Below are 11731 nucleotides of genomic sequence, written 5' to 3'. Positions count from 1 at the left end.
GGAGAAGGGATTATGGTGTGGCCATTCTCCTCTGGGGACTGATTTCTCACTTTCTCTCTCTCCATCTCCCTGTCTCTCCAAGAAGCATACATGGTCTATAGCAAAATCTCTCAATAAATAAATACATGAATACATAAATAAATAAAATTCTTACTACAATTTTAAAAAGAGAAATGCTAGAGATTAAAAACACTGTGAGAGAAAATGCAGAGCCTTTTCTGGGCTCGTTATTAGATTGGGCATGGAGGAGGAAGGACTCACTGAGTTTAAGGAAATTTCTATACCAACTTTAAATTGGAAAAACAAGGGACCTGCAGGAGGAGGCGGCGGTGGCGCCGGAGCCAGGGAAGATGGCGGACGGTGTGGACCACATAGACATTTACGCGGATGTGGGCGAAGAGTTCAACCAGGAAGCTGAATATGGTGGGCATGATCAAATAGATTTGTATGATGATGTCATCTCTCCATCTGCAAATAATGGAGATGCCCCAGAAGACTGTGATTACATGGATACTCTTCCACCAACTGTTGGTGATGATGTGGGTAATAAAGGAGCAGCACCAAATGTTGTCTATACATATACTGGAAAGAGAATCACATTATATATTGGAAATCTAACATGGTGGACAACAGATGAAGACTTAACTGAAGCAGTTCATTCTTTGGGAGTGAATGATATTTTGGAGATAAAATTTTTTGAGAATCGGGCAAATGGCCAGTCAAAGGGGTTTGCACTTGTTGATGTTGGATCTGAAGCATCTTCAAAAAAGTTAATGGATCTTTTGCCTAAAAGAGAACTTCATGGTCAGAATCCTGTTGTAACTCCATGCAATAAACAGTTCCTGAGTCAGTTTGAAATGCAATCCAGGAAAACTACACAGTCAGGACAAATGTCTGGGGAAGGTAAAGCTGGTCCTCCAGGAGGCAGTTCACGTGCAGCATTTCCACAAGGTGGTAGAGGACGGGGCCGTTTTCCAGGGGCTGTTCCTGGTGGGGACAGATTTCCTGGGCCAGCAGGACCAGGAGGGCCACCCCCACCTTTTCCAGCTGGACAGACTCCACCACGTCCACCCTTAGGTCCTCCAGGCCCACCTGGTCCACCAGGTCCTCCACCTCCTGGTCAGGTTCTGCCTCCTCCTCTAGCTGGGCCTCCTAATCGAGGAGATCGCCCTCCACCGCCAGTTCTTTTTCCTGGACAACCTTTTGGGCAGCCTCCATTGGGTCCGCTTCCTCCTGGTCCTCCACCTCCAGTTCCAGGCTATGGCCCCCCTCCTGGTCCACCACCTCCACAACAGGGACCACCTCCACCTCCAGGTCCCTTTCCACCTCGCCCACCAAGTCCACTTGGGCCACCCCTTACACTTGCTCCTCCTCCGCATCTTCCTGGACCACCACCAGGTGCCCCGCCGCCAGCTCCACATGTGAACCCAGCTTTCTTTCCTCCACCAACTAACAGTGGCATGCCTACATCAGATAGCCGAGGCCCACCCCCAACGGACCCATATGGCCGACCTCCACCATATGATAGGGGTGACTATGGGCCCCCTGGAAGGGAAATGGATACTGCAAGAACACCTTTGAGTGAAGCCGAGTTTGAAGAAATCATGAAGAGAAATAGAGCAATCTCAAGCAGTGCTATTTCAAGAGCTGTGTCTGACGCTAGTGCTGGTGATTATGGGAGTGCTATTGAGACTTTGGTAACTGCGATTTCTTTAATTAAACAATCCAAAGTGTCCGCTGATGATCGTTGCAAAGTTCTCATTAGCTCTTTGCAAGATTGCCTTCATGGGATTGAGTCTAAGTCATATGGTTCTGGATCAAGACGTGAACGATCAAGAGAGAGGGACCATAGTAGATCGCGAGAAAAGAGTCGGCGCCATAAATCCCGTAGTAGAGATCGTCATGATGATTATTATAGAGAGAGAAGCAGAGAACGAGAGAGACACCGGGATCGGGACCGAGATCGGGACCGAGAACGTGATAGAGAGCGCGAGTATCGTCATCGTTAGAAGCTGAAGGAAGAGGAACACCTTCCAAGACAAAACAGTCTTCATGGGGGAAAATGACGCTTGTCCAGCAGTTTGCTTCTTGTGATTGAACTGAACCTGTAAGGATTCATGGATAAAGTGGACAGGAATAGACCTGAATAAAGCAAATCTGCACAAATGGTAACCAGTAGCTCTACTTTTATTTTTTATGTTGCTTAACTGTTTTATTTGAAGGAAACCTGTGTGATTTAAAATGTTAAAGCTTTTGCAACTTTATTACTGGTTATATACATTTGGCCATTATAATGTGCAAGCAATTGGAAAAACAAAAGTCAAGTAAATGCTTGTTTTTATAGTAGTTTGTTCTTGTTTAAAAATGTTCATATGATGTCTGTAAACAGCACCACTTTGATTACAATAGATGTAGTGTTGTAATAAACTGTTTAATGGGGCTGATGTGTAAAGCTGTTCAAGTTATTTGATGTTTACACCTCAGGGAAAGTCTTGTGTTCAGCAATATCTAAAGATAATGTTACTATGACAACATTTTTACTGTCCTTTAAAAAAGCATTGCAATAGCGTTTTTGGATATGCATTAATCTAATCTTGCATTCAGTGAATTAAACATACTAATTAAGTGAAAAAAAAAAAAAAGGAAAGGAAGGACATTTTAAAAAAGTATATCCAAGAACTATGGAGCAAGTACAAAATGTGCAATATATGTTGATGGGAATACCTAAAGGAAAAGAGAGAACTAGAGGCCAGTCTCATAGCATTATGGTTGAGGAAACCAGATCCCTCATGGCAAACCTCAGTTTGAATCTCACCCCCAATGGCTTGAAAACAAGAACAAAAATACAGAAGCACTTTCACATGTGACCAAATTCTTGATGTAGAGGAGAAATGGAGCAAAAAGGATTCTGCCGAGACCATGCCCCATGTCTCATTGAGGGTGTTCTGTTGCACTTGGCACATATGCCCTCTAGCAGTAAAAAAAAAAAAAAAAGTGAGCCAATGGCATGGTAATTCAAGTGGCTGGGTCCCTTATGGTCAAGTGAGTGAGTGGTTCAAGTCTCAGACCTGGCAGCCTGAAAAATACATCAAGCACATGTGCATGTATGCCCAAAAACCTAACAGGAAGGAGAAGTAGAGAAGGAATTGCAGTGTGACCATCCTTCTTGGGGAGTGCTTCTCTCTTTTTTCCCTCTGTCTCTTTTTCTCTGGCTAGTGTGTGCAACCTCTGGCAAAAATTTTAGGGACTAGTACATGGCGTAATGATTATATCGCTGACCTCCCATGTGGTTGACTGCAGTTTGAGTCCTGGACCTGGCAGCTTAAAATTCAGGCCAGGCATGTGTGTGTGTGTGTCAAAATCCTGAGAGGAAAATGGAGATGGGATTGTGGTATGGCCATCTCCCCTGGGGGGTGATTTCTCACCTTCTATCTCTCCGTCCTTCTGGTGAGTACACATACACTAAAGCAAAAATATCTCTAAATTTTTTTTGTTTAAATTTTTATTTTATTTTAAAGATAAATTTATTTTTTAAAAAAAGGAAAAACAGAAAAAATATAAATATAAATATAAAATAATAATAATAATAAAAATATCTGAAGTAATAATTGACAGAGGTCTGGTGATGGTACAGCCTTAATGCAACCCTCTATGAGGCTGACCCACTTGAGAAGGCTCCAGGTTCACATCCAGAGACCTCCCTAAGTACAAATGTGCAAGCCCATGAGCCAGGGTAAGGCATGGACTAAGGCATCAAGAACCTATTAGGGTGCTCTCTCATTCTCTTTCTCCAGTCTTTTGAAATCAAATTGGTCTCACATCACAATAAATAAACTGCAGAATAACCAGAGAATGGAATATTATTCAACACTAAGAAGAAATGAGATACCAAGCCATGGAAAGATATGGAGGGAACTTAAACACGTATTACTAAGTCAAAGAAGACAATCTGAAAAGGCCACAGATTGTTATGATTTCAACAATACGACATTCTGGGAAAAGCAAAACTATGGATATAATACAAATATCATGGATTTCCAGGGGTTTAGGGAGAGGGTGAGATGAATAGACACAATTTTGGGAGTGGTAAAACTATTACATTTGACAATACTATGATAGAAATATCATTAAACACTTGTTGAAACCTATAGAATGGACAGCACCAAGAATAAACACTGAGGCCAGCAGGTGGCCTGGTGGTTAAGGCAGCTAGACTTCCGCACAGTCAGCTGCAATTCGAATCCCGGACATAGTGGCTTCAAAATCATGCCAGGTGCATGCGCATGTACATGTGTGCCCAAAATCCCAGGAGGAGAATGGAGGAGAAGGGACTGCAGTGTGGCCATCACTTTCCCTCTCACTGTCTCTCTCTGTCTCTCTCTGGCAAGCACATGAGCCCTATGGCAAAATACTAAAAAGAAAAGGAGGAGAAAAAGAAAAGAGTAAACCTTAATAGGACCAGCAATTAGTGTAATGGCTATGTCACTGGACTCCCATGTAGTCGACCACGGTTCAAGTCCCGAACCCAGTGGCTTAAACTCACGCCAGGTGCGTGTGTGTGTTCCCAAGATCCTGAGAGGAGAATGGAGGAGAAGAGATTGCAGCATGGCCATCCCCCCTGAGGGGTGATTTCTCACTTTCTGTCTCTCTGTCTCTGTCTTTCTGGCCAGTGCATGTGCCCTATAGCAAAAAAAAAAAAAAAAAATCTCTCCAAAAAAAAATCTTAATGTGAACATTGCCCATGGGTGACAATGAAGTGTCAAGCCAGGCTCCCTGATGATAAGAATGTACCACTCTGGCAGGGGATCTTGATGACAGCCGAGGCTGTGGCTGTGTGGGGGAGCATGGGGAGGAGAGGGGTTATGGGGTGGGAGCAGAGGGCACGTGGGAACTCTGTTCTTTTCTTGTTCAATTTTGCTGTGAACTAAAATCTTCTCTAAAAAAACATAATAAAGTCTATTTTTTAAAAAGTAGATGAAGGAATTAATCACTGTAGAAGGAAAAATCAAGGAAACAAGAACCTCAGCAAAATATATGTAGATTTTTATCAATAAAACCAAGATTTTAAAGTGGCAAGTGTGACCAAGAATGTTAGCTGAAAAAAGACTTCTATACTTTCTAACCCTGACTCTACCGTTAGAGACGTTTACTTGTATCGAGTACGTCTGTCATTGCTCATGCAGGAATAGCGTCATTTAAAGAAAGGCAGAGAAAGAGCGCCAGGTTCTGATGAAGAATACAATGACAGAATTGTCTTATAATTTGAAACATTTGGAGAAGTACACTCTATAAGAATGAAATGTATTCAGTATACTGGAGTCAAAATCATTGAACAATTTAGTTTTAAAAGTTTGGTAGAAAATGAAGTGTAATTTTAAATCCTTTAACTGAGTGTTTCCAGAGAACAGTTCTCTCGCAAAAAGAAGCTTAGTATAATCTCATCTTCAATCTCTAAGATGGTTTTAAAGTAAAAATATGAGGGTAAGTAAATAAATAATCCTAAAGCCCTAAATTACCTCAGTTTAACAAATACTGATGTCATCCTCATTGTATCTGTAACCTCTCGTATGCAATTCCCCCTGAAACTTCTCTTTCCGAAGAGAAAGACGCACTGGAGGAAGTAATTCTCTGCTGTAGAATGCGAGATCGATTACGCCTCCATTCAATGCCTCCACCTGCAGCCAAGTCCACTTCTGGGAATGCTGAACTGTAATTTGGCCCCAGGACAGTTGCAAAGTCTATCGTCTATCTGTTGACTTTAGCAGAAGCAGGCCATTTCAGAAAATCCCAGATCTAGTATCAAGATAATTTGGAGCTGAACTTGGCCAAAAAAGGAAGGAAGGGAGAGAGAACGGAAGGGAGGAAGGAAAGGGGGGAGAGAGAGAAAGAGAGAGAGAGAGAAAGAAAGAAAGAAAAGCAAGCAAGCAAGCAAGCAAGAAAAGCAAGCAAGCAGGAAAGAAAGAAGAAAAGAAAAGAAAAGAAAAGAAAAGAAAAGAAAAGAAAAGAAAAGAAAAGAAAAGAAAAGAAAAGAAAAGAAAAGAAAAGAAAAGGAAAGGAAAGGAAAGGAAAGGAAAAGGAAAGAAAAGGAAAGGAAAGGAAAGGAAAGGAAAGGAAAGAAAAGAAAAGGAAGGAAGGAGGGAAGGGAAAGAAAGAAACCCAGTCACAGAAGAAATCTGGCCAAAGAAAGTACCGCCTATACAAATCCTCAGTGGGATAGGGCTAAGGCTTCTTTGAACTTGACCTGCACCACCGGATCCCAGCTTTCTAAGCAGCTGCTGCCACCTCATGGACAACTGAAGCACTCACATCTTGCCCTTTTTATTGGACTCAAGAAAATAACCTAACAACCGCATGTATTTCTTGAAATGGCCCATTCTTCTTGATATGCAATTTCCCTTTAAGTTATTCAACTTTTGATAACCATAGTATTCCATAGTATATGCAAATAAAAGGAATAAAATATAATCTTAAGCAATTATTAGTTGGACTTAGATACACCAGCAAATTTTACTCTCAGAACAATTTTGTGCAGAGAAATAGCCTGACGTGGCGGGCTACAATTCTGCCCTAAACACATGCTTTACAAAGCTAATAGCTAACTTTCTAAATTCAGTGAATGTCCAAACTGAAATTGATTGCAATGCCCTGTGTCCACCTTCTGTGCAACATTCTGACTGAAATTCAATACTTTTTGTATTATTTTCTATTTATAAGCTTCTATATATAAGTTTCAAGTCCTATCCCAAGCCATATGATCCTAGAAATATAAATAGGCAAGCTGAAGAGGTACAATACAATAATAAACTCACTTCCAAGAAGTTATTTTATCTCATTGGCAGAGCAAAACAATCTTTTTTAAAGAAGTGTCGTAATGTGGATTTTAATTGAGAAAAAAAAGACATCAAAGTATAAGATGTACAAGACCAGCAGATGGTATAATGGTTACGTCACTGGATTCCCACATAGTCGACCGCGGTTTGAGTCCCGGACCAGGTGGCTTAAATTCACTCCAGGTACACATGCGTGTGTGCCCAACATCCCAAGAGGAGAATGGAGAAGGGATTGAAGAGTAGTCATCCCCCTTGGGGGGTGATTTCTCACTTCCTGTCTCTGTCTCTCTGGCAAGTTCAGGCACACTATAGCCAAATTCTCTCTAAAAATATAGAAGTATTGGGACCAGCAGTTAGTGTAATGGCTATGTTGCTGGACTCCCATGTAGTCGATCACGGTTCAAGTCCTGGACCCGGTGACTTAAACTCACACCAGGCACATGTGCGTGCGTGTCCAAGATCCCAAGAGGGAAATGGCGGAGAAGGGATCGCATGACCATTCCCCTGGGGGGTGATTTCTTGCTTTCTGTCTCTCTGTCTCTGTCTTTCTAGCGAGCACACGCACCCTATAGCAAAAACCTCTCTAAAAATTTTTTTTTAAATAATAATAATAAAAGTATAAAATGTAGCGGTATAGAAGTAAAATACAACCCTCTGTGAGGCAATCCTACATGGGAAGGTTCCCAGTTCAAGTCCTGAAACCTCCCTGAGAACACCAAGTACATGCTTATCCACAAGTCTGAGCTGGCTGAGGCTGGGTGAGCCTTGTTGGGGATGTTGTCTCTCTCTCTCTTTTCCTTCCTCTCTCTTGCTCATGTAAGGAATAAACTTTTTTTTCTGAGAGGTTTTTGCTATAGGGTGTGTGCGCTTGTCAGAAAGACAGAGACAGAGAGAGAGAAAGTGAGAAATCACCCCCCAGGGGGGATGGCCATGTCGCAATTCCTTCTCCTCCATTCTCCTCTCGGGATCTTGGGCACGAATGCACACGCACCCGGCGTGAGTTTAAGCCACCGGGTCCAGGACTCGAACCGCAGTCAACTACATGGGAGTCCAGCGACATAGCCATTACACTAATTGCTGGTCCCAATTTCATCATGACTTTTCCAATGACCCAATACATTCTTTTACAAAGATGGAAATTTTATTCTAAATGAAATAAAAAGAACACATGGTTGCAATACTGTCATCAGATAAACAAAATTCAATGCCAAAAATAGTTAAACAAAGTAAAGCTGAAGTATTATGTAACATAAAAGATACAGCACTATAAAGAACATAAACATTTCTCCATGAACGAAATAACATAACCCTAAATTTTCAGAGCTATAAGAACTAACGTAACTTTCAGAATTGGACAGTTCAAGTACAAAAAGTAGCAATGTTATAGATGTGAATAATACCTATCAATATTTTACTTAATAGGTGTAAAAGAAAAGTCTGTATAAATGTTATATTCTATTAGAAATACATATTCATCTTCTTATGCCCATTAATTTTTTAAAAGGTCAATCAAAATCCCAATGCTATTGGTTATTAGCTTTGTGACCTTGGAAAAGTAACTTAAGCTGAGTTTCTACTTCCTTCTCTGTGAAATAAACAGCCATACACACTCACTAGATTGCTGTGCAGGTTTAATAAGATGAGTGAAAGGCGCAGAACTGGTACCTGTGAGATGGTAAATAATTCTGCTCTTCCTTTCTATAATTGTATTTCTTCTTGGTCTTCATCTCTCCAACCGAGTAGTAAGTCCTTTTAACTCGATCTTCCTATCACAGCTCTCTGGAAACGCTTTGGGTGCCTTGATCCTGAATTTTCCAGCCTCCCGAACTGAGAAATAATTTCTGTTGCTTAAAAACGACCAGTTTGCTGTATTCTGTTATAGCAACCCAAACAAACTAAGACATAAATGTATTTTTTTTTCTAGAGAGATTTTTGCTATAGAGCATGTGCACTCACTGGAGAGACAGAGACAAAAAGCGAGAAATCACCCCCTAGGGAGCAGAGGCGGCCATGCTGCAATCCCTTCTCCTCCAGTCTCCTCTTGGGATTTTGGGCACGCATGCACACGTGCCTGGCATGAGTTTTAAGCTACCAGGTCCTGGACTCAAACTGTGTTCAATGACATGGGAGTCCAGTAACATAACCATTACGCCATCTGCTGGTCCTGACATCAATATATTTTTTAATTATCTCAGTTTATTATAAAATGTTATAGTATTCATAAAATCATTTTCTCTTGTTATAGAAAGTAACTATTAATTTAAATTATCAACTAAAATAACATCATATGTCAAAACACACACACACACACACACACACACAAAAAAAACACCCGGGCTACTCAACATACCACATCACAGCTTAGAATATCTCAGATGGTCTCTTGGACAACATGCCAGATGAAATGCCCACGCCCTTGCTGCCCTGCCCTGTGTTAGCCAACTTGAAGTCTAGTAATGATAAAATCTGAACAAATTAACCAGAAAAAAGTATCAAATTCTTGGTTACCAAGAAAACTTCTAGTAGATTCCATGAAGGTTTTATGTTCCACATTCTCTAGCCATGAAATGATCTTTTCTTATACACACTATTATAAATCCGGAGAAAAAAACAAAAACACTGAAAAGAGATTAGCATAGGGACCAGCAGTTAGCATAATGCCTATGTCGCTGAACTCCCATGTAGTCGACTGCGGTTCGAGTCCCAGACCCGGTGGCTTCAAACTCATGCAGGGCGTGTGTGCGTGCGTGCCCAAGATCCCAAGAGGAGAATGGAAGAGAAGGGATTGCAGCGTGGCCATCCCTCCCGGGGGGTGATTTCTCGCTTTCTGTCTGTCTCTGTCTGTCTGGCGAGGGAAAGCACCCTATAGCAAAAACCTCTCCAAAAAAAAAAGAGATTAGCATGAACAGTTAATTTGGTAAGATGTTGTTTAGAAGAAATATGGAAACAGTAATTTTTCTTTATTACAGAGAAAAGTGAGAAATGGGAGGACTTACATGAAAGGAACAAAAAATAATAAAATACCTAGGAATACATTAACAATTATAGCTAGAGGGTCTATATGGAGGAATATGTGAAGTTTTTTTAAAGGACCTAAGATAATTGAACAAATGGAAAGATACACTGTTTCTGAATGGGAACTTTTTGTTTAAAGAATTATTTAACTTAACTTTATTTATTTAAATTTGACCAGAGAGGGACAGAGAGAGAGAGAGAGAGTGAGAAATCAAGTCGCCAGGTCTTGGACTTGAACTGTAGTCAGCCATGTGGGAGTCCAGTGCCCTTAATCACCACGGCACCTGCTGGTCCCTGAATGGGAACTTTTAAAATGTCATTTTTATAAATTAATATATAAACTGAATATTGCTCCTATAGGAACTTAAAAAATGATTGCCAAAATCATATTTGTTAAGGAAAAAAAGCAGTGAGGGTAGAATTTGGTTCATAAAGATCCTATCAGAGGGGTGATGATTTTGACATAGAACCACCCTGCTGGAACAGAATAAAATCTAGAAAAAGATTCAACTGTATATGGGAACTTATTCTTTGATTGAAGAAACATCCTTGATTTAGCAGCACGTTATTTTCTACAACTTTTTCTTCCACTCCCTCTCAGGCACATGTACTTGGTTATAACTCTTGTCCTGCCCCCATGTCTCAATGTCCTTGAGACTTTGACACTGTTTACCTTTCCAGCTTACTTGCCTTGGCAAACTTATGCCAAAACATTAGGCTCCATTGGTTCTTTCTTCCATCAATTTCTCACTGAGCTTACTTCCCCTTTATCCAGTTTAGATCCCATAATACATGATTGTATTATTCTCTTGTGCCTTCTTTTTAGGTTTGGTAGAAGTCACATGCACTTGCTAGAAACAGAGAGAAACATGAGAAAGCATCCCCACCAGGGGGATGGTCACACTGCAGTCCTTCTCCTTCATTTCTCTTTTTGGGATCCTGGGCACACACGCACAAGCACCTAGCAATTTTTTTTAGCTACTATGTCCAGGGCTCAAACCCTGATTTAATATGTAAAGCACTTTACTGGCCATGTGGGACCCAGCTGCTTTACCCACATTACCAACTGTCTCTGTATTTATTTTCAAATAACTAATGTAGCTGTCACTTCTTCCCAGGGGAAGATCTCAGCCCTGGTTACTATTTTTTTCTTTAAAGAATTATTTTATTGGGACCAGCAGATGGAGTAATAGCTACATTACTAGACTCTCATGTAGTTGATTGTGGTTCAAATCCCAGACCCAGTAGCTTAAACTCACGCAGGGCCTGTGTGCATGCATGCCCAAGATCCCAAGAGGAGAATGGAGGAGAAGGGACTGCAGTGTGGCTGTCCCCACTGGGAGGTGATTTCTCACTTTCTTTCTCTTTCTGTCTTTCTGGCGAGCGCACGCACCCTATAGCAAAAACCTCTCAAAAAAAAAATTATTTAACTTTTTAAATTTTTTTTTTAATTTGACCAGAAAGGGACATAATGAGAATGAGAAGGAAAGAGAGAAAGAGAGAAAGCAGGATGCCAGGTCCGGGACTCAAACTGTGGCCAGCTATATGGCAGTCCAGCGCCCTTAACCACCATGCCACCTGCTGGCCCCACCTGGTTACTATTTTTGACCACGACTTTTAAAGTCATTTTGCAGTGCTTTTCAATTCTGTATTCCCCTAATATAGTTTATTTTCTCCTTTCCTAGATTGCTAGTTCCCATCTTCTCTTTCCTCAGACCTTCCCTGCTAGTCAAGCTTTTCACATGGAAAACACAGAAACAAACAGAACTCTCATTCTCCTACCCTGAACTCACCACTCGTCCACTTCTGTGCCCACCTGTGACCTCCCTGTCTGATACAAGGACTGCACCATCTCTGCCCCATCGAAGGCCACTACCTTCACTCAA

The 11731-nt window shown here is 41.2% G+C and overlaps 1 protein-coding gene across 1 annotated transcript; it reads left to right on the top strand.

Moving 5' to 3' along the window:
* Positions 1-293: 293 nt before the first annotated feature.
* Positions 294-2439, top strand: LOC102488291 (cleavage and polyadenylation specificity factor subunit 6). The gene has a single exon (XM_014587228.2). The coding sequence runs from the start codon at positions 351-353 to the stop codon at positions 2007-2009; it is 1659 nt and encodes a 552-aa protein (XP_014442714.1). The 5' UTR covers positions 294-350; the 3' UTR covers positions 2010-2439.
* The last annotated feature ends 9292 nt before the right edge of the window (positions 2440-11731 follow it).

This window comes from Tupaia chinensis, unplaced genomic scaffold (genome assembly GCF_000334495.1).
Source record: "Tupaia chinensis unplaced genomic scaffold, TupChi_1.0 Scaffold000001_1, whole genome shotgun sequence".
Lineage (NCBI taxonomy): Eukaryota > Metazoa > Chordata > Mammalia > Scandentia > Tupaiidae > Tupaia > Tupaia belangeri.
This window is presented reverse-complemented; position numbering and strand designations above follow the sequence as displayed.

Coding starts and splice junctions, on each gene's coding strand:
- LOC102488291 (XM_014587228.2), top strand. CDS start 351: ATGGCGGACGGTGTGGACCACATAGACATTTACGCGGATGTGGGCGAA.